Raw genomic sequence first — 23,302 nt, 5'->3', positions numbered from 1 at the left:
GAGCAAAGCTACAGATAAATGTGGTATTTACTCATTTTTATGGCTTTAATTGCGAGCATTTCTCAAGCGGCTTTTGTAGTTTTGTAGCACTCTGTGGTGCAAATTCAAGGTTCAAGCGGCAATTAAAACATCACAAGAGTTGGAAGCAGTCAAACCGAAACAAAGGCGGCCAACTAAATTTATGCATATGCTAGGCCTAAAGGCATCTAAAATGCGACCCGAAGGTCACCAGAATTAGGTGGTGACCCGACACCAGCAGAGCTCTGCAAAAGGCAACTGTAACTCAACAGCTGATGCTGCCTCATTTCCTTATTTACCATGCCCAAATTTAACCGATTCTCAACAGCAATGAGCTTTATCTGCTTGCTGGTGATCTGGCTTTATTTGAAAATCAAAAGCAAAGTTAAACGAACTCTCAAATCACCGAGGTGAGACAACCCCAAAGCGTTGACACTCTGCCACCGAGCTCAAAGAGTGCGCTGAACTGATAATTAGTTAGGAAACCAAATATTGACACACATGAGTATGCATAAGTGCCATGGCAATAGAATAGGAATACTATATTAAACGGGAAAGATGGACATGAGTCGCGGGTGGAGTTAGATTCCGAGTAACAAGTTATTCACTTGTTTGAGGGACGTCTTTGTGCATGCAACTCACATACTCACTAAAGCCCCAACCCCCCCCCCAATGACTAACAGTATGGGCATACAAAACTGAGTAAGAAAAGGCGGTAGAACCGCATACATAACATCAGTCATTTGTTAAGTAAGTTCGTGGGGGGAGAGACGTTGCCGGATTAGGGGCGCATTATGAAAATGATAATGATAAACCTGTCAGGCCGACAGACCCACAGAGAGTGTCAATGGCACACTAAGCTACCAGGCCCCAAAAACAAACCCATCTCTCAGCTCACAATTTACATAATAATAATGCTCAAAAGTTTTGATTGTCTCATTTGCTATGGTTTTCATCAAGAAGTCCCAAAATTTGAATAAAAAAAACGTATGTAAACAAATAAAAATTTAACAAATATAAAACTGACAAAAACTTCGGTTTTCGTAAATGAGTTATATTGTTTTCGGTTGGACGAAGACCTCTTTATGGCCAACTGTACTTTGGAGGTAATTGAACACAAAGGAATCCAATTTACACTTTCAAAACTTCCGGTTTCGCACAATTTGCGATATGCTAATTAGAAAAAGGAGGATGTACATAGGTAATAAATAAGCACAGGTGATTCACTCAAGATATTTGGCCACACTAAAGTACAATGTGCATCATACATTTTCTTGGTCACACTAAAGTTAGCCTTATTTGACCACTCATTCCCAAAGCTGTCTAGCAAGCTAAAATATTAGTTTCTTTCTTGTAAGAGTTTCACCACCTCATTAACGAGGGAGGTGGACACCGCCTCCAACTCTTGGGTATTATTTTCCCCTTGGGCAATAAATGCCTTTCTTGTAGTAGTCCAGTAAGGTACATCATACACACACATGTTACTTGCACCTTTTTCCCATTTTCTTACCCCATGTCTGGGCATTATTAATCTTGGTGGCTACCACTTTTCCCCTGCCCTTTTAGCCAGCTGCTCAACTTTGGCTCGTTGGGTTTTTCGCTCCACATGTTTGGCCCCAAGTTGGGGGCTTTATCATATGGCTGCAGAGCTCCGTTGGCTGTTACCGTTTCTGCTCCAGCTGGTCGCTAACGTTTTAATTTCCTGTCCCAGTTTAATATGTTTTGTATGCCAGAGTTTTATAGCTTGCCCATTTAGCTTTTGCTGATTTGCGATTTACGAGCAATCAATTTTAGCAGAGCGACAGAGATTAAGCGCAAGTTTTCCAGATATAATTCTAGATGGCTCATTAGACTTGTGCAGCTTTCCCATTCCCATCCATTAGTTGTGACTGCTAATCATCTGGGCCTTAACCCGCAGCTGTCACAGCACCTTCGGCGCTGGTATTCAAACGAGAACAGGTGCTCCGGCGATCGCAAGCTTCTGTCGCCGCCGTTCATTGACATTCCACGCACTGGATCACTTAACGACTGACAGACTGACTAACCGACTAACTGACAAAGGGAACAGCTGTCGAGGAGACAAAGACAAAGCGCCTCCGGATCAAGCTCGAATTAGTGCAGCCAGCAGGCGTATCAAGGTATCCAGCTCGAGTTCATTACAATTGCCCGACTGGCGGCCAGCAAGTCAGCGATGGAGAACGGGCAATTAGCTCTCAGGGACCCCAAGAATTAGAACCGGCAAAGGTTTCTTGGTATTAGGTGCTATATGGCGTTAGGTACCTTTAAATGCTCATTGCAAATTAAAGTCACGGCTCACATAAAAACACAAGTGTATTGTATAACGTATAAGAAATTAAGCGCTTGGCTGGATTTAAGTATATTTTGTAATATTGCACCATTTTCGTGGTCAAGAACCCCCACTGGGTTCATACGTCTCCTCTAATCCGACGCAAAACCTCCGAAAATCAACGGAACTTTGACAGCAGTATCAAAAGTTGAGAACAATTAGTGCATTGAGCACAGAAACAATTGCCATTAAACCAACTGGGTTCTTCTAATTTCGACACACAGCCGCAGTTGGCCGACAACAATTGTGCAACGGTAGCCGGTGGTGGATAACGTTAGTTGCCCAGATGCTGGGCCGTAATTATTTGGCCATTAGCCGGCGTATGGCAAATGTTGAAGATTTGGAACACGACTTTGGAGTCAAATTGGGGGGAAGCAATGCCAAAGCAGCAAAGGTCAACGGAAATTTCCATTTCCCAGAACTGATGCCAAAAAGATGACAATGGGCGACTTGAAAAGCTCATGAACTTGGTTTCAACATAATTGCAGGTGTGCCCACAGAAAAGAAAGAACAGAAACAATAGGTGTTGCACTAAAATTCTAGGGAAAACTACATCTAAACTTTTTTCTTACAACAACAAATATGTCAAAAGAGAGCAACTTAATCAAAAATTACATTAATATGCTAGTAATATCTTGAGGATATAGGTTTTTATAAAGCTACAAAAAACAGTTGAGCCTCGTTAAATTCGACCTAAAAACGTAGAGACAAACCCCGACCCCTTTAAAGTTCATTAAAATAAGAGCATCATTTGTCATTGTTTTTTTTTTTATAATCTTCGTTTGTTTTTGCCTGAAGTAATTGCTACCACATACAGGTAGCCCATAAAGCCAAGTCTTTATGGGTTTTCTACAGTGTATTCGTATTGTATGGTGTTTTCAATTTCACCCGCATGCAAAATTGCAGAAACGGAAAAAGTGAGTAACGAAGCCCATAAAGGTTTACCTTGACTTCAAGCCAAGTTCCGGCTGTGGCTCATTTACGTGGCCGGCCAGCTTTTCGCGCTCTCGCTCGCTCTCTTGGCCGCTTTTTAATCCATTTAGCCACATGTGATTGCCCGTCATCAGCCGCCATCCATCTACCTGTGCAGCTGAAGCGTCGCTCTTTTAAATACTTTCCATTATTATTATTATTATTATTTTGTGTGTCTCTCGCTTTTGTCTGCATCAGCGAAACATTAATGCCAGTTGTCGTCACCTCCGATGGTCTGCCAGGGGGCTCCAGTGTGGGGTGATGGGGAGCTGGTGAGGAGGGGTCTTGGCCAAATGACTCACCCAGTTTACACACAAATACACACAGCTGCACGTTGGACAGCTGCTGTCGTCAGCTGTGTGCGAGAGAGTCACTCGTCTAAGCCGTCTTCTCTCGGCCATTAGAGGCTAGTTACCAGTTACCAGTCAGTCAAGAGTTTGAACCCCAACCCGTTCACAGCACGAAAACTGGTCGCTCTCCCAGCAGGCGATTCTAGTTATACCCATTTATTAAAATGTAATGGGGCATACTGGACTTGTGCCATTAAAACAAATACATAAATTGTGGGAACTCGTTATGGATCTCTAAGTATATATAAGCAGCTTGTCTTAGAACACCAAATATATGGCCAAGATCATTATGGATACACATATATTAATAAGAAAGTAGTAGGAAAGAGGTAGATCTAGATAACTTGATTAAGCCGAATATAACATTTAAACTTAATTGTATTTCTAGGATCTTCATACATATATAAAGTTATGCCTTTTATGTATATCCACCTTATGTACGAAGTACTTCTCGCTTGCAACTTTTTACCAAACTGTTTGCGAATGTTTTTCGTATGCTGAATGGGTGCCGCATTGCCAAACGGGCAAAACGGTACTTTTCGATTTATTGGCGGGCTTTTGTCTTGTGCCACAAAGAAAGAGATGGAGATGGGGGGCAGAGGGAACATGATTGGGATTCAGGCACATTTCGGCAAAAGCTGATTCATATCGGCGCTTTTGGCCGTTTTCCCAAACTCAATCCACTGTCGTATCCCCGCCTCAGTCATCCGTCCATGGGTGGATGGATACCAACATCCGCCATTGACGAAAAAAAAAATAACGTTAATTAAAATGTATATTTCCTAAGCTCTTTTTGCCATGTCCGTGTTGATGCACAGTGAGAAAGTAGCGAGTAGTTATTAAAAGTGCAATTAGAACAACAGAATGTATTCATAACATATCTAGAAATCTCTTTAAAATATGTTATATGTTATAAAAAGTAGTTTTATTTATACAATATAGTTAATATAGTTAAGAGCCTTTTGCTTTTCTCAGTGCACTTATCTTTGTTAATAGGTACGACGGTAAAGTTTTGTCTTTGTGCTTGATTAATGCGTAATTTTGTATTGTTAATTGTGGCACACATTTAGTGGGTCGCTGGGGGGCTTGCTTTGGAGCCGCTCCCACAGCTTGTCTACCGCGTAAATGGAGCGTGGCTCTGATAGATTAATGCGTTCGCCATGAGCTGTTCTGTGCCACAGCTGCTCCATTGTCCGCCATCAGCACATCCACATGCAAAATCAATAAAACCCCAAGCTCCACAATTTGCCCCACAAATGCAGCTAATGTGCAATCCGTTGCTATTGTGCAGAAAAACAATATAATTAAATTGGAATTTACTTCCCTGTATAGAGACTACAGACTAAAGCTATGCGACTTTAAATAGACGCACAATGTGTTTTAGTTTCAAATGCTTTTGTTTCTTGTAGAAACAAAGCGCTTTTAACACAAAAGCACAGAAATTACTTAAGGATTTTGTCAAAGCAATAGCATTGCTTTATTCTGATTTGTTTAAAAATACTTGCATACCTTAAAAGACTTTCATTCGGCTGCATCATACCACATTTACCAACACTTTGAAATATTTTTGTAACTTTGCGTTATATTCAAATATACATGCATGTTGTTCAGGCATAATTGAATAAATTTCGAGTCATTTGGCCGTTTCTGATTCTTTTTATTAATTTATGGCTGCAATTTTGTGACACCTTCATCAAAAGAGGGAGATGGGGGAGATGGAATGATCATCAGCTTGAGCAAGACTAATTGAAAGCCACAACGAGCAGGCTGAAAACAACACGGAACAAAATGAATATTAATTGTTTTAAATAATTTTGAACTTGGCAAAGGCAAACGAAAGCGCTGATGGGGCAAACAGGCAATTTGACGAGCGTTTCTCCCTCTCGCTCTCGCATTGTCTGCCCATCTATGTATCTCAACTTGATTTTTAATTCGCTGGCAAGCAGCTGTTTTATTGCCCACAATACAGTCCTTCAAATAAATTATTTTCAAAATTTTCAAATTGAGCTTTTTCAGATCCATAACGAATTATAAACTTATATTCCTAATAAACACAAAAATAGAGATATTCTTATATTACTTTTTATTTATTATTTATTTATTTTCTTACAATTTTATGTTAAAGATAAGAAGCAATAATGCGCCCTGATGTAGGCTATGTATATTTAACTAATAGCCGACTAATCTTAGTGATGCTGGGATGCATTAGCCAGGTTCCCCTGTACACATGCTGTTCGCCTGTTTCTGTCGCTTTTTCTGCACTCATCATCGACATCGCGATGGGACATTCGTCTGCGTCATTCGCTGCTGAAAAAAAAGAAAGGGAAAGAGGCTGCGAAAAGAACCGAGAGACGCGTGTTTGTTTGCATAACAAAATTTATGTGAGCTTCGTTATATTTTTGCGCAATATGCAATGTGCAATATGCGATAGGAAAGCTCAAATGCAAACTGCCGTTACCAATTTCATTCAAAGTGCAGCGTTAGAACGAGAGAGGTGGCTACATATTAGATGGCGTGAGCGGGAGAGCGTCCGAACAGCTGATTTCCGTGGGTTCTCTGCTCTCCCTCTCGCTCTCGTTCTCGCTTCTAATGGCAATGGCAATGGCTCGGGCCCTCTCTCTCCCGCGCACACAATCAAAGCGCGCTGCGCCGCGCCAAATGTGCGCGTCGCGACAGACGGACAGTCTTCTGATTCCGCTGCCGAACGGCGGGCGCACGCACGCAGTTAAAAAAAATAAATAAATAAAAGAAGAAAAAAAGCAAAAACAAAGGAAGCCCATGAACATTGCCAGTAAAAACAACCAAAAATAAAACAATAAAAAATCGCAAAGTAATACACAGAAAAACAATCAGAGATCACTCGTTGCCTTCGTTTAACGGTACGCGTTATAATCAACAAATGAAGCAAACTAACGAAAGCAACTCAAATCCACAACTTGGTACACTTCAAGTCAAAGCAAAACAAAATAGGAAAACACAGCGACAAATTATTAATCTAGTGATCACTTTTAAAAATGAACCAAAATGAAATCATTCATTTTCAATGGCTCAAAGGAACGCTTTGAGTTCATGAGTTCATTCTAAGCAATCAAGTGTTATAACAAATTGTATTTATTGTAAAAATCCAAATAATTGTGATTAATAATTTTGAAAGTAATGACAACAGATTTGTTTTCTGTGCCTAAAAACGAACCACAACCGGCGTCTGCGTCAGCGTTAACGCAAACGTGAACGTCAACGCCAGCTCCAGCGTTCGCGTCACCCGATTGTTTCAATGGACTTGAAAAACGCGTTCGACACTCGATTAACCGGCCCCCGCCCGCGATTAACCTTCCAATGAGTTTGTCATTTGTCCAAGTCCGCCATCGAATGACGCCAAATTGTTTCTTTTTTTGAAGTTTCTATGCACTCGTTTGTTTTTTTTGCCACTTCACTTCTGTGACAATTGCATAGTGACACATATATGTACATACATATATGCCATAAAAATAGATCTATAATACTAATTGGTTAATGTGTGGCTTCTGTAAACAATCTAAAAGCTTTCATCCAATCAAATAATCTTATCTTCGGTTGTGTTCCAAAAAGCTCTTGATTCACTGATTGTTAGTTATGATTGGCGCCAAAGTAAATTAATATTGATATGTTATAATATTTAATTTTATAAAAATTTACTGATTGGCTTGGAATTTTTTCGTGTTTTGGTCTTTGACTCATATGACTCATCTGCTGATCATTGAAGACTTAGTCATAATCCGTGAAACTGTAAGTTAATACACGAACGGAAATGACCTCACGCTATGCTACTATGTGATAACACAAAAATGAAAAACTGATAAGCCCCACTTATGTGCAAGCATACATCGATTCGATTCCGATCGTTATCGATGGATAAATCGGCAACAGGTTGGCTTGTCATTTACCGATTTCTTAATCGGCTTTACTACGATTTATTCCGTGCACTTTTTCCCGTTTTTCCATTTGGTGGTGCCTCATGCATTCGGTTGACTCACGAATTGACATCGATCAAAGGAGGGCAGACACATCGCCAGTCTTTGCACTTGACTATGTGTGTGTGTCTATATGCACATATGTCTGCCCAGCCCGCAATTGTGGTTAATTAAGCGACCGATTTGCCATGATAATTTATACGCACTTGGGAAAACCTTTCGATATTCTATTAATTGAGCAACTTTTGCTTTTACACTTCGCTGTTTGCAAAGGTGGGCTTTTGATAATGATCAATCCGTGGCAATCCAAGTAAACAGTCCAGTTGCGGTGAGTGCGGTGCGGAATGGTGTGAATCCAACTGGATAAATGCACCGCTCGATCGTATGACGTAATTTGCGCTCGGTTGAGTGGCCTCTAGTGCCGCCTCCGCTATTATGATTATGCATTCTGTATGAATATGAATATCTGGCGGGTGAACGGTTCCAACCGGTTTTCAGATGCAGATACACTTTCAGATGCTATTGCATCTGAGAGATGGCATTGGCAAATTGGCGCTGAGATTGTCAATCTTGATGCAGTGAAATCCCCCTAGGGCACATCAAGCTATTGATTCAGAGAATAAATCAAAAGTATGTGCGGCTTTATCCGGATTATACTCTTTGGATGCTCGAGTATCTATCTATAAAAAGCTAGATCCTTTCTAAGACTTAACTTAGATCAGACTTGGGGATCAACAAACATAAAACAATATGCTGACTTGGTATACTTAATTCAACTTATCTCAAACTCCAGTGTAATTTAACCCAGCTCCATTTGCGTCTTGGGGTCTAAAGAGTTGCTGGCCCACATTTGGCTTGTGCGGTGGTGTCTGGCCTTTATGTATGCCATTTACTTCAATAGCACCCAGAGCTATCGTGTATCAATGAGACGTTTATGTGATGCCATTATTCTGTCACGTTTCCATGTTCATTTCGGCAGTTGATTTTTTCATTCGGTTTCTGTATCTTGAACTGGGCCCTTTTTGCCGCGAGTGTTGAACACAATGAGCCAGAGTCAGACCACAACAATATACATAGATACATAGATATATTTTGTGGGAGACAGACCCCAAGACGAAGCTAGTTAGACAGGCCGTGGTTATGGCCAGGCCATTACATCATACCCATCATCATGGCATGATTCGGGCAGTGAAAGCTCCTTGAGTGAAACTTCTAGAATTTGTAAATATATTACTATAATATTTCTTTAAGAACCCCGAATGTTGAAATAAGAATTCGAACCACTTTCCTTATACGGCGACTTATAATTCCCAACCGGTTCTAGTTTGATTTATTATTTACGCTCTATTCAAATCAAAGGAAATGTATCTTTCATTGAAGAACATATTCAAAGTGGTATAGCAAAGTGTCTAGTGAGGTAGTTGTTCTTCCTCGTTTTTCGCTGTATCTTATCAGTCGTTCGTTGTTCTGTTCTTGTTGTTGCCATTGGCTGTGTGCATTCTGGCTATTAACTTATCGTACGACTCGGCTATATCTCCGCCACTGTTGTTGTTGTTGTTATGGCAATTTCAACACCTTTGGACACTTACAACGCCGTTACTTTCGACATCGTCAACAACAATAACCCGCCCTCACACCCACATGGCAGTCGTATATATGTACAGCTGCGGTTAAAATAATAGCACTACTGCAGGTGGAAAGTTGATTTCCTAAAAAAAGGTATTGGATGTTTATTTTTTTTAAAGTCTGATTGCATGAATAATAAGTACCATATGTTGTCTCTCTAAGCAAGAAATTTTGACTCTCTCAATGTAACGGTTCTTTTTGTTTTTGGGCACTTTCTGCAAAAGGGCGCTAAATGAGGCGGTAACAAAAATAGCACTGACCACGTTTTTGCTGAATAAAATTAATAGGAGTGATTGCTTTGGGTTTTTTTTCGACAAATTTTGAAAAAAGGAGTTGCATTAAAAGTTTTAATTGAATTTTCTTCGAAAGAAGTCCAAAAATTTTCTAGTTATGGGTCGGGGAAAGCATTCTACCGTCGAAAAAAGGAATTTGATTAAAAACATGATCTCTGAAGGTAAAACCTACGCTAAAATGGGACGGTTTGATGGTTTTTCAAACAAAATGATCCGCAACGCACTTCTGTTTGTCGAAAATAACGAAAAACGTGGAAGAAAGCCCTCTATGTCCAACGTGGAGATCAAGCGCTTGGTTCAGCAAAGCAAGAAGGAGCCTTTTAAGCCGGCGACGGAACTGAAGAAGGAGCTCCAGATAGCTGCAAGCGTGGAAACAGTTCGCAAACACTTAAGACAAAACAACCTTAATGTGTGCAGTCCCAGAAAAGTCCCGCTTCGGACTGCGAAGCATGTGGCAAAGCGAATCGAATATGCCAAGATACGCAAGGACTGGCCTGTGGAGAAGGGGCGCCACATTTTTTGGTCAGATGAGAGCAAAATTTTTTTTTTTGGTTGGAAAGGCTCTCGGTCTTATGTTCGGCGTCCACCATGAGCTGAATATAATCCTCGCTTCACATTTAAGACGGTAAAGCACGGGGGATCACACATCATGGTATGGGCGTGCTTTTCATACTATGGAGTAGATCCGATTCATATGATTCAAGGCATCATGGATCAGCACATTTACACAGATATCCTGGAAAATGTGATGGCACTATATGCCGAGGATGAAATGCCGTTTTTTTTGGACATTTCAACAGGATAACGACCCAAAACACACGAGCAAGAGAGCTCGAAAGTGGTTTGAGCAGAAATCGATCCGAGTAATGAATTGGCCTGCTCAGTCACCCGACTTGAATCCAATCGAAAAACTTTGTGCGGACGTAAAAAAAAGGTTTCTGAAGCCAAACCCAACAATAACGAGGAACTTTGGATTCACGGGAGATCGAGGATCAAGGATTCATGGAGCAAAATTCCTCAAAAACGGTACCAGGACTTGGTGGACTCCATGCCAAGAGGATGCGCAGCTGTCATTGCCTAAAATGGTCACCCAACCAAATATTAAGATTCTTTAAACATAGTTCTTAAGATATAATCCATTTGTTGAACTCTTATTTTATTTTTTTATTTAGTTTTAGCAAAATACGAGAAACAGTGCTATTTTTGTTACCGCCTAAATTTGAAGGTTTTTTTTTGTTTTACCAATTATTTTTAAAATATCCATTAGATCTTTTACCAATTTTATTATTTCGATTGAAAATCATTGTAGTATTTAAGATTAGTTAAAAAAATTATGAAAAAATGTCAGAAAATAGAGAAACGATGGGGCAAACACGAAATGTGCTTATGGTGCTATTATTGTTACCGCAACTGTATATATAGGCAGTTATATAGCTAAATACTTACACACAGTTGATAGCAGTTATGGAAAACCACTGGGGGCGGTGGGGGGTAAAAGGGCGGTGAAAACAGGGGTCTTCGTCTTCCATTGTCTATTGTCGTGGATGTGCCTTTGTTTCTGGGGCGTAGTTTAGTCATTGTCTGATATTAAGCAATATTTCCAACTACATCTCCCGATGAGCTCCATTTTCAATTCCATTTCGTTCGCTGTTCTTCTGCAATAATCAGCCCAGTTAGTACGGCGAGCCATTTGCTCGATTTCATCATCATTATAATCAGCATAAAGAGCTATTTCGTTGTAGAAATGTTAGAATAAACAGAGCTTGTTATGCCTACCATATGTGTGTCATATGGATGGAAATTTTGCAAAAATCCTGTCATGCTGAAATACTTTAATGTTTACATTTAATTTACATTTACATATATTTGCTTTTATATGCTGTTTATAAGATATCAGAAAATTTAAATCAAATGAAGCTGAAAAAAATAAAAATAAAAACAAAATAACCTGCTCATACTAAGAATGGTTGTAAATCACACTCACGCTTTTGCTAAGTAAGCTAAGTAAATGCAGAGATAACCAACTGAAACTCGACTGCTTTTTTGTGCACAATTTTCGAGTGACTAGCGATTTTTGAGTATGATATGCATATGTGTATGAACCTACCTATTTACAATTAGTATCTGGTGCGATGGGGCAACTGCAAAAGCCTTTTAATTGATAGATCAATATCACGATGATTGCTTTTGTGCGTAGCATATGGCGAGCGAGGCCTATCGCAATATTTTTCGGGGTAAATGGCACACGAGAGCGGTGAGCTTATCTAAAATAATGGAGTTGTGGTGCGGAGAGGGGCTAAATGGACATGTGTGTTCAGGGCCACTCTAATGGGAGGGGGGCTCATATGGCCCAATTCCTAGTCCCTTCACAATGCCACCTCCCTGGGGTGTTGGGTGTGTTTTGGGGGGGGCATATGCTTCGAATCGAAACAGTAATAAATAAATAACATTAGGTCAGGTTCTCGACCATTTATGGTATATGTATATATTGAATTGCCTTGGCTCTGTTCGCCATCTCTTCTCCTTTGGCTAATTGTTTTTTGGGCAAACTCTGAATGTTTCAAACTAAATTCGCCTTATCTAAGAGACAAGGTCAAAGCCACAGCTAAACCCACCCACATTTTAGGCACTATTTCGTGCCAATACGGAAATGATGAGTTGGAATTTCAATTTTATTTATCACCAATTTTTTATGCACCCATTTTGGCCATGCCATTTCCAATTCGATTTTTTTGTGGCCTTTAGTTTTAGGTTTTCGCTCGACTCGTAGCGACGCCACACGAAATGCGATATAAAATCCAAACGTGCAAATATATTTGCGGCCTATTCTGCGATATGAAAGCGAGGTGTTTATGTGATAAAAGAAAAATAGAAGAAATAATACGGGAAACCCCATAAAACATCCCATTTTATGAGACTTGTATGTGACGTTTTCGAGGAACTTCTTGTGAAATTGCAAGAAACCGAAAAGAAGTCGACTTATCGCGCCACACAACACGTCACTTTGATTGACCCAGTGTGTGAATTGAGTGTGTGGGTTAATGGTTTGTTTGCTAGTAGTTCCCATTCGATCGGAGGTGCAATAAAGTCGTCGCACGAATCGGTAATCGGCTAAGAGCTTTTCCAAGTGAACGTGTTTTACAGTTCACCATCTTGAAAAAATGGGTCACGGCGACTGACGGAGGTACCTAAAGGGAAGGAAAGGTTGAGAACTGGAAAGGGAAAGTTTAAAAATCGAATATAGTAGGATTAAACTGGATTTTATGTTACACGAATGTAGAAATTTCAAAAAGGATCTTCACTTAATTATTAGTATATATAGACTTCTAGCAATGGCAACTTCCTTGTTTAGAATGTACTTAACCCATTTCGAATACATCTAAAAATGTGATAAAAATGTTATAAAATGTAATCAACAAATGTAACAATTGTAACAAATTTAAAGAAATATTTTCCAAAGTTATCCAAAGAAATGCCTTATAATTCGCATACAAGTTGGCGTGAGTGAAGGATTGGATTTGCATCCGAAACCCGTGCTCTGTGTCCTTGATTACAGGGTACGACGCGCCTTGGTTTCCGCCCAATCTTAGTGTGCCATCTCTAGTGTGGCAGACTGCATCCGGCCATTAAAATTGGAACCGGAGCGCGCAATCCATTCACGTCGACCTTTCGTCGCCTCTGACCTGACACGCAAATTTGGTGCGACAAGAGCGAAGTTGTTGGCGGCGGCACACAGATCGATGTGCGATGTGGAGGTCCTTGGCATTATTTGGCACTTGATGGAAAAACTATTAGTTAGAGTGCCACCGCTAATGCCCATGACATCTGGCACTTAAATGCGGGCTGGTGGATTTGCATTATCTGAATGAAAAACTGAACGGTAAAGTCGCTTACCTGTGCGCCACGCCTCGCCGCCTCCCAGCAAATAATGGTGAACAAAAGCGCACATTTGTCTGATATTCAAATGTACACACGATGACTATATACTTCAATGCATGTGTACCTACATATTTACGTATCTACCTATATGTGTTTGGGTTTCCGAGTTTTATCAGCACGCTCCACCGATATCGTGCGGGCACAACGGGCGGCGTTGGGTGGGTGGCATAATTATAATCACAACTAAGTTTATTTGTTTAAATGCCTAAAGAGTCGCATTTGCCACCGTCTCTCCGGTCGACTGATAAATGTTTATTAAACTCGGTTATGCCCAATGAGCACGGCCATTCGTGGGCTACGCACTTTTTTTTGAGTTCTTTGCATAAATATAAACAATATGGAGGCAAATATGAAAAAACTTGTTGATTCTTAGCTTTTATAAGCGTTATGCTTTTTATTCTTTTTGAGGCTTGAGGGGTTTTTTAAACCAGCAGAAGGCACGTGATCTCAAAAGATACGATAAATATGTATTTTTTTAAATATACTAGCTAGTTCTTCTGGTTGAAAGCTTACCACTACCTTGTTTTAGAAAAATCTTATAAATATTGTTATTATATATTATTGTTGTTGGGACACAAGATGATATAATTTTCCTTTAATTATTTCAAGGCTTATGAATATCATGTATCATTATGATGTCAACCAATCTGTAAGTCTCGTTTTGATACCACCAAATTCTCAATTTCAAGGTCTAAGGTCTTTTCTTCTTAAGATATAGTAATGTTGTAAGGGTTCATAACTCTTTATCAATGAAAAAGTTTGGTAGCCCATAGGATTGCGACTTGGTTCTCGTGGGAGAGTCTTCTTGCTCTCTCTCGGATTTCCACCAAAATACCACGAGTTCTTTTTTTCTGGAGCGTACTGAGCGTTATGCTTTTCAAGCGATAACATTTGAAGCGAGTCACTTGGGCGCTACGGAGCTTTCGGTGTGGTTTGCTTCGGATCGGTTGGGTTCGTTTTTTGGGCTAAATAAATGGGCTAATTTCCTTAACGGATCGCAGGAGGCAAGATGACCAAAGCAACGTAACAAATACCAAAAAATGAAAGAAACTCTAAGCTCAAAGGTGCCAACAAGAATAGGAGTAACGTTTGTATCTGAATCGGATCCAAAGAAAAAGTTTAAAAGTTCGCCATCAACGTCGAGCTCAACAATATCAACGGCGACAACAACAACCACCGCATCGCCCCCACCGCCCCAAACTTCGTATGTGATTAAATGTCTGTTGAAAACCGCTCGTTTTATGTGGCAAGTGACGACAATACCCTCTAAAATCGGTGATACCATTGGTACCCTGTACCGTTATGCTCAGGATTCAGTTGATAGTTTTCTATGCGTAGCTGGGTGAGACTCCGACACAGATCTATTTAACCATTATATATATAACTTTGTATTTCTAATTACTTGCTAAACTCATTATTTAATTCTATTTTATCTTCTTTTGATTTTACAGCAAGGCCCGTCGCAAGGAACGCGATGGCGATCAAAATTCAACAGACACCAAATTGTATTTGGAGGAAAGTGTCCTAGAACGTAAATTACCTGAAGCTGATCTCAAAGCCCTAGTGGATCTTCCAGCTGGTTTGGACTACAATGAATGGCTAGCGTCACACAGTAAGTTTCGAAAACTTAAATATATAGAAGACATCCATTGCCACCCACAACTGGCTAATTGAAGTTCACGTGATTCTCTGTGTTTTCGGATTCCTTTCGAAATTGCCTTTATTATTTACTCACATCTGTCATTTGCCTCCATTGTTGGCAGCAGCTTTATCGTGTGATTTACAAATGAGTTTAACGAGCGTCGTCAGCTGCTGTTTGGCAAAAGTTTGATAGCCTCCTAATCGCCAGTGGCTACGCTCGAGTGCCCCGATTTATGAAACGCTGCCCACGGTGCACTATATGTATATACATTATCGTCCAGCCAATGAACTTGAACAGAAGAATTCAGACTGGGCGATAGCATTATCTGCATGCAGTTTAAGAAGTGCAAGGGTTTCAGATCAGGCAGTTTTCTTTGTTTGCAAAGGCTTCGTATACTACAAATGCAAATTAAAGGATATTTTCCTCATAGATTATCCATGTAAAATAGCCTTGAGTTTGTTTCTTGCTGAGTAAAGCCACTCAGTGCTTTAATTACATATCAATAAACGTCTAATATAATCGCCTAAAGCCAATAAACGGTGAGTCACAGCTTAATTGGCTGGTTGCCCCACCGCCTGGAGGGATCTTTTTTGGTTACATCATTGGTGGAGAACAGAATCGATTTTGAGGAATTACATCATCTTGTAAATAATCAGTGTGCTCTGGGTGGCAGAATGCAAATTACACAGTTCTTTGGTTGACTCAAATGAGGCAAATAATTGGCAATGTATCAGCAAATTGTAGCCACCATAAGCACCCGGGGGCATCAGAAGCAATCCCTCAGCCCTCCATTTGCTCCAACGTTTCCATTATCATCCTCTCCCTTCGTTTTGGAAAAACAATCAAAGCCAAAGTGTTTCGTCGTGGGCGATGATCAGGGTCATTTCACGTCGCCCGATGGTGTCAGCTGCAAGTTCATATGCAAATTTAATATTTGAAATTGCTGACTCGAGAGGCACAGACCCTCGACTCCTGCTCAGCTTATCTGGGACTGGGGCTAAGGAAAGCGAGTTAAGCCATCGGTTTATTTTGCTCCAATTCTGCTGGCATTTCAAAATGATGCAGCTCTTCTTCCACTGACGTAATGGGAACACTTGTGCAAATATTGGGTCGGCATTGACCTTACCCCGGGTGGTTCCGCTCAATAAATATCATCGTATGCCCACTGCTGGGCGTTATCACTGGAAACCAGACACTGAAAGAAACCAATAAAACCCGCAGCTGTCTCATTTCGATGATAAGATTGCTTCTGCTTTGAAAGTAATCTGTGCACCAGCTATTATTAACCGAAGAGTTGGCCATTATTTAGCAGGTTGTTGATCTTTAATTTCAACACGAACCAATCTTCTTAAGTTTTAGTTATATTAACTATTGTCTTGAAATGAAATATTTTAATCAATATTTCTTCGCTTCTCTTTTTTAGCCCTCGCTCTATTTGAGCACGTGAATTTGGTCTATGGAACTATTAGTGAATTTTGTACACAATCCGGTTGCGCTGACATGACCGGACCCGGCAACAGGTGAGTCCTGATCAGATATTTCGATTCAATTGTATGTACTAAGTGTATCTCTTTCCGACAGAACGTACTTATGGTTCGACGAGAAGGGCAAGAAGACGCGCGTCGCAGCACCACAGTACATCGACTATGTGATGACGTTCACCCAGAAGACGGTCAGCGATGAGTCGATATTCCCAACCAAATACGCCAACGAGTTCCCCGGCTCGTTCGAGTCGATTGCGCGGAAGATACTACGCTTGCAATTTCATGTGATAGCGCATCTGTATGCGGCGCATTTCAGAGAAATCGCGCTGCTCGGCTTGCACACCCATCTAAATCTGACGTTCGCGCACCTCACCGCACTGCACCGGCGCTTCAATTTGATCGACGAGAAGGAGACGGACGTGCTGCGCGACCTTGAGGTGGCCCTGCGTCTCACCGACGACACCGGTGGATGCCAGGATGCTACCTCCACGACGTCGTCGGTCCATGACCACTCCCACTCCGGCGATCTCCAGCATCAGTCGCTGCAACAGCAGCATCAGCAGCAGCAGCAGCAACACCACAACAGCAGCAGCAACAGCACCTCCTCGGCGGAGGCGTTGCACGTCAATTCACAAAGCAACAATGGCAGCACATCCGCCTCGGCATCGGTATCCCTAATCGATGGCGATGCGGTGGCGCCGCCCATTTGCACGCAACCAGAGGCGGGAGCGGGCTGCAAGCCAGCGGGCAGCAGCGGATTGCTGGGCGGTATACTGGGCGACCTGACCAGCGGCGAATTTGGTGATACAACGCGCTACTGCACCTCGGCAGTTCCTCAGGCGGCGGCAGCAGCGGGTGGGGCAGCGATCGGTGCCACGGATGCTGCCGCATTGAACAACGGCGCTGGCGCACTACATTTAAACTTTAGCAACAATAATAACAATAATCATAATCTGAATCACCATCACCACCATCATCACCACCACGGCCACCATGGCCACCATCATGCGGCCCAGCAGCCGCAGCAGCAGCAGCACAGTGGACTCATACAGTGCAATGCGGCGGGCGGCGGAGGGAATGCAACAGGGGTAGCCACGGGCGGAGCAACTGCAGCAGCGTCCTCGACCACCACGGCATAGTGGGGCAAAAGCTACGAAGAGAGCAGCAGCAGCAGCAACAGCAACAACAAAAAACATTAGAAATACTAGATTTACGCAAAAATGTTATTTAATGTTACTTCTATGATCCTAAAGTTGAAAATATTGTAAAAATAATAAAAAAAAAAGAGAAAACATTAAAATGCATTAAAAGCTAATTGCAAACAACAAGCAGGCATTACATAAATGACACACAGCTACTAAGTTATTGAAAAGCTAATCGAAGTTGGCATCGTAGTTCCGTAACGTTGATTTAGATATGTACTTATTGTATAGAACGACAGGATGAGCTGCAAGCATAGAGTTTAGAGTTGTCGCGTGCTTATGCTTTACACGTATTTTAACCTTTCTCTCCTGCAACAAATAAAATGTCCTGACTGAAGCCACAGTGCAAATGCAAAGTCAATGCCTTCAAGGCAACCATAATAAAGAGTTTTGAACTGCTACAAAAGTTGATAAAAGATCACTTGAAAAAATTATACAGCAACAGAATGCTTTCATTTCAACTTGGTTTTCTTTAAATATTGTTTCAAGCCAGACTTCTTACATTACTTACCTCACGATATATGTTGAATAAACCTAACTTATATAATTGTAATTACTTCTAAACGTAGCTTTTTCTAGCGATTACCATACCTTTTCAGTAGCAACTTTCGTTTTCGTATTTATTTTCAATTAGGTGTTTTAGTAGGCATCCAGTTAGTTGGTCACTATTTAAGGAAATGTAACTAAATTTATTTGTAATATATTTTGTTGTAATTCGAATCTAAGCAGAGTCACATTTTATAAATAGAGCGAGTACTGGTTCAATTGTTCAGGAACATAGACACACATATTCTACTAGGCGGTGAAACGCGTTTTAAAATAGCTAACTCACCCGTATTTTACATGCAGTGTACTTGGCACAGCCAGCCTGAAAGTATGCACCGAAAAGTTAACTACACAAACTGCAGAATGGCGCCTACGGGTATGCACCAAATATGTCACAACGTACGTACCACACTTCACACCCACACACACAACCACAAATCGCACCGAAAAATCTCCGAAAAAAAATCACAATCCACACGTTGTTAAAGTATGGCAATTTTAAACCAAGTTTGCAATAATTGAAAACATTTAATAATAAAAACACGTAGGGAGATAACAGATTTATGCTTCGGATTTCCAAACAATTAAACAGAAGGGACTTGTATGTTGTGCTGTATTGTGTTGTGTTTTTTAGACCCATAGCAAGAACCAATGGCAATGAAGGAAACTTACTTTAGAAACAGAAGCGTTCGACGTAGAATATTAGAAGCCAATTTTTGTGCATTACAATGGTTCACCTGTCCCGATGTAGATAATTGCAACTTGATCCACCCAGTTTCACTGCTGTCCAGGCCTAAGCTACAAAAAAAACTATACTCTTAACGACACACACTTTCAATCTGTTGAACTTTGAATGCGATGCAATGAACTCGAAAAAAGAAACAAAACAAACACACAAGGCAAACGATACATGTATTTATATGTAGGTATGCGAGTTATTAATAGAATACAGGTGAAAATGGAATTAAATGCAAAGACAAACCTTTTAAGTCAGCAACAAGAAATAAAAGCAAACATGGCAAAAGCATGAGAGAAGATAATAAAATAAACTGTTATGTTCAATTGAGATATGATGTTTTATTACTAGTCAAGTTGGAGTATCAATTTTCCTGGAGTCTTAAATCAAACAACACATAAATTCAGTTGGCACTCCTATTTCGACACTTCTAGAGAAATACTAAATTTAAATAGCTAAATTTTCTGTTCGATATCATCGGGAATAGCTGGATCGCCTTGCCTGAGATGAGTATCTGGTAAGAGGTTAAGCTGAGGAAGATGTATATTACTGTATTACTAAATCGCAGGCCCATTCGAACGTTGCCAAATTCAAAAATGCGTAGTTGCATAATGGAGCTTGGTCGCACCAATCGCCACACGGATTGCACATTCATAATTGAGGACGATAGCGGTGGCAATCAATCCTTTCCCTCCCACAAATTGCTATTCAGCTGCGCCTCCGAGGTGTTCGATCGCATGCTCTATGGCGACTACATTGAGTCCACCAGCGGAGTTGTCAGACTAAACGATGTACAACCGGATGTATTTGAGAAATTCCGAGATTACGTCTACGGCTACGAGAGCGATAAGCTGCAGAATTACGACTTTGATACTCTGATTCGCCTCTGCGAGTTTGCTAACAAATATCTGGTGCAATCCCTCGAAGAGGACTGTGTGAAGGATCTGCTGATCCGCAAGAACACTTTTGACATGGGAGAGTTACTTCGTCTATTCCAGTGTGCCCATCGCATGAATCGCAAATCGTTAATAAATCAAATAGCCTGGGAGCTGAAGTGCACCTTCAAGAGCACCTTGGACCACTCGGGCGTATACGAATTCAATAGCGAGGTATTTAAACACTATATCGAAGTGATTGCTAGCAAAATATCGGAGGCAGATCGCTTCCGCCTGCTGGAAATGTATCTAAAATATAATGGTATCGAGGAATCGGAAAGTGTGGAGCAGGTAGCCACCTGCCAGGATGCAACTGGACACACCACAGCCACCAACGAAGTGGAAAATCAAGAATCGGAGCTGCCATCCACCAGCTGCCTTCCGCTCGAAACTGAATGCAGTGATAAGAACCCAAGTGTTGTCAGCGATCTGATTGCACTGATTGATTTTGGCAAACTTTCACCCAAGGAATTCTACGATGGACCCGGCAAATCCAATTTCCTTCGCCTGGCTGAGAAGTACGAGCATATGTATCAAATCGCCAAGAACTGCGTTGCAGCCAAAGATGAACTCCAGTTGAAGGTGGCATTGGCCACGGGACAGAAACCCCAACCTGCCGAAACCCGACGCATAGCTCACCTGGGAGGAAGCTTAATCAGGGAAGATCCAACGGTTACCCCGCATTACCTTTCCCGACCCAGTCGTCGATATCGCGCCTGGTCAGCACAAAGTGACGTCTAATCTCGAGATATATATATACATATATATATACATATATCTAGCTGTGGACTACTAAGACCTACAATTAACTGAATTAAAACTGTAAATTCATTTACAAAGCAGGCAATTTTTCTATAAATGCCACGATGCTTTTAGCAAAAGTAGAAATTATCTATATGTACATAGCTTTCAAATGAATACCCGTATCTAAACATATCTTTTGTGAATACACAAATTGTTTACCTACAAAACGTGTTTACAAATTAGTAATGCTGATAAACAAATCGGCAGAGAACAGAAATTTAGCTTCTTATCACCATTTTAGCATTCTCAAAACTTGTTGTTTTGTTCAAATAAATAATATGAATGATCTGGATTTGTTTTTTTGTGTACCTCTGATGTATTCCTCTGTGAAAGTGATTGTATCTCACACTCACAAAGGCAAATTTGGTTGAATGCCGGCAATCTCAGAGAATCTCGTTCTCCGATCAAAACAATTCTCAGTTGAGTTTCAATCACGAAGCGAGGCGGTCGCATCACAGTCATCCAAAAATCAATTTGCCGGCTAATTGAGTAAATGGCAATCTCCGCTTGGACGCCGCTTCTGGTGGCGCTGATCTGCGTGTGGATTTCGGGAGCGGAGGTCGACGCGCAGGTGCCGGGTCCACGGACTCGATACCAGCCCAACTGGGCCAGTTTGGACCAGAGGCCACTGCCCCAATGGTACGACGATGCCAAGGTGGGCATCTTTCTGCACTACGGCGTTTACTCGGTGCCCAGTTTTGGATCCGAGTGGTTCTGGACCAACTGGAAAAGTATGAATGCTTGATTGGCATATGTATGGTACTATAACTTCTCGCTCAGATCTCCGCAATCCAGAGTACATCCAGTTCATGCAGCGTAATTACAAGCCCGACTTCACTTATCAGGAATTCGCGAGCCAATTCACAGCGGAGCTATTCAATGCCACCAAGTGGGCGTTACTTTTCAAAGATAGCGGAGCCAGGTACTCACACATATACATATATAGTGTTATCTGTACGATTCCTGCGATCATTAATCCTCATCACAATCTTCAGATATGTCGTGCTCACCAGCAAACATCACGATGGCTTCACGCTGTGGCCCTCGAAGAACAGCTACGGATGGAATTCCATGGATGTCGGGCCCAAGCGGGATATAGTCAGTAAGTGGGTCTGTCAGTAGATAATCCCAGACAAAAAGAGGCTTGGAAGATTCTGCATCTATATATATGTATACAATATACAAAATATTTTTAAAAACGTATATACATTTATATTTTCTACTCTCCCAGAGGAACTGGCTGCCGCAATTCGAAAGGAGTCCGATCTTCGTTTCGGACTCTACTATTCTTTGTTTGAATGGTTCAACCCACTGTGGACCGACGACAAGCTGCATCTGTTGATGCAACAGCACTTTGTGGAGCGAAAGGTGCGGCCGGAGCAAATGGAGCTGGTGCAGCAGTATCTGCCCGAGATCATCTGGTCCGACGGCGACTGGGAGGCTCCAGCGAAGTACTGGCGCTCCGAGGAGTTCATCGCCTGGCTGTATAATGATAGTCCTGTGAGGGATACGGTGGTGACCAACGATCGCTGGGGCTTCGGCACTGCGTGTATGCATGGTGACTTCTACAATTGCGCCGATCGCTTCAATCCCGGAGTTCTGCAAGCTCACAAGTGGGAAAATGCCTTCACCCTGGATCGCACCAGCTGGGGTCAGCGATTCGATGTCTCGTTGGCCGATTTTATGACCTCCAAGGAAGTCATTAAGGGTGGGTGCATATAATACAACAACGTATTTAACATATACTACATTCTATCAATTTTTCCAGAGATTATCACCACTGTGAGCTGTAATGGCAATGTGCTGATCAATGTTGGGCCAACCAAGTTTGGTACCATACTGCCCATTTTCGAGGAGCGTCTAAGGGACATGGGTCGCTGGCTGAAGTTCAATGGTGAGGGTATTTACGGCAGTGTACCCTGGATTTATCAGAATGATACCATCACCGGAAATGTTTGGTATACGCGGCAAAAGGAGGCATCCAATGGAAAAATCACCGTGCACGCATTTGTGCTGGAGTATCCGTACGATACAAATGAACTGGATATCTATCCGCTTGGCAAGGATATCAATATATTCCGAAATGTAATGTTGACTGGAATCGATATGGGCACGGGCGGAGAGATCCTGAATGAGCAAAGCACTGAGGTCGTCATGCTGGGCATGGAGGACACCAAAATTAAGGTACGTAACGAAAGCCACTAAGTAATAGATGCCACATAACTTTTTCATTTGCATTCTTCTTTAGTGGACTGCTGATCATAACCGGCTACACATCGTGTTTCCTCCTAAAAATCACATTGATAAAAGAGGTCTTGACTATGCCTGGACTTTCAAAATAACTATAACGTAGGCATAGCCATTTTATAATTATTACTTAATGTATTAATATTAACCACACATAGTTTCTTTCGATTCGTTTTATACAGAATAAAACATGGTCAACTCATGTCATTAG

At 41.4% G+C, this 23,302-nt stretch overlaps 3 protein-coding genes across 10 annotated transcripts in view; all 3 read left to right on the top strand.

Moving 5' to 3' along the window:
* The window catches only part of LOC6605285 (MOB kinase activator-like 2), a 40,996-nt gene extending 21,817 nt beyond the window's left edge, over nt 1-19,179 (top strand). For 3 of the 7 annotated variants that reach the window (XM_032719586.1, XM_032719582.1, XM_032719581.1), the window contains 3 exons: nt 14,947-15,107; nt 16,561-16,657; nt 16,719-19,179. In XM_032719586.1, the coding sequence (XP_032575477.1) occupies nt 14,947-15,107; nt 16,561-16,657; nt 16,719-17,760 (1,300 nt within the window). In that variant the 3' untranslated portion in view covers nt 17,761-19,179. Of the gene's footprint in view, nt 1-6,374; nt 6,627-14,129; nt 14,838-14,946; nt 15,108-16,560; nt 16,658-16,718 lie in introns of those variants that run through there. The other 4 variants (XM_032719584.1, XM_032719583.1, XM_032719585.1 and 1 more) reach the window with 4 other exon arrangements.
* A 276-nt stretch (nt 19,180-19,455) lies between these two features.
* On the top strand, nt 19,456-21,130 carry LOC6605284 (BTB/POZ domain-containing protein 6). Of its 2 annotated transcripts, none has more exons than XM_032719587.1 (2): nt 19,456-19,622; nt 19,710-21,130. In XM_032719587.1, the coding sequence occupies exons 1-2, from the start codon at nt 19,612-19,614 to the stop codon at nt 20,779-20,781; spliced, it is 1,083 nt and encodes a 360-aa protein (XP_032575478.1). In that variant the 5' UTR covers nt 19,456-19,611; the 3' UTR covers nt 20,782-21,130. The 2 variants fall into 2 exon arrangements, with proteins under 2 accessions (XP_032575478.1, XP_002030122.1); XM_002030086.2 differs by having other exon boundaries at nt 19,458-19,622; nt 19,674-21,130.
* A 148-nt stretch (nt 21,131-21,278) lies between these two features.
* On the top strand, nt 21,279-23,293 carry LOC6605283 (putative alpha-L-fucosidase). The gene is made up of 6 exons (XM_002030085.2): nt 21,279-21,575; nt 21,625-21,766; nt 21,840-21,946; nt 22,076-22,552; nt 22,613-23,028; nt 23,093-23,293. The coding sequence occupies exons 1-6, from the start codon at nt 21,338-21,340 to the stop codon at nt 23,195-23,197; spliced, it is 1,485 nt and encodes a 494-aa protein (XP_002030121.1). The 5' UTR covers nt 21,279-21,337; the 3' UTR covers nt 23,198-23,293.
* Nucleotides 23,294-23,302: the final 9 nt, after the last annotated feature.

This window comes from Drosophila sechellia, chromosome 3L (genome assembly GCF_004382195.2).
Source record: "Drosophila sechellia strain sech25 chromosome 3L, ASM438219v1, whole genome shotgun sequence".
Taxonomy (NCBI): Eukaryota; Metazoa; Arthropoda; class Insecta; order Diptera; family Drosophilidae; genus Drosophila; species Drosophila sechellia.
Note: the sequence above shows the minus strand (reverse complement) of the source record. Positions and strands in the feature narration are given on the sequence as shown.

What these genes read in the sequence shown, in the direction of transcription:
- LOC6605283 (XM_002030085.2), top strand. Translation starts at nt 21,338, where the DNA reads ATGGCAATCTCCGCTTGGACGCCGCTTCTGGTGGCGCTGATCTGCGTG. An exon ending in TTCAAAGATAGCGGAGCCAG is followed by an intron (nt 21,767 to 21,839) that starts GTACTCACACAT and finishes CACAATCTTCAG; the next exon opens with ATATGTCGTGCTCACCAGCA. An exon ending in CTCCAAGGAAGTCATTAAGG is followed by an intron (nt 22,553 to 22,612) that starts GTGGGTGCATAT and finishes CAATTTTTCCAG; the next exon opens with AGATTATCACCACTGTGAGC.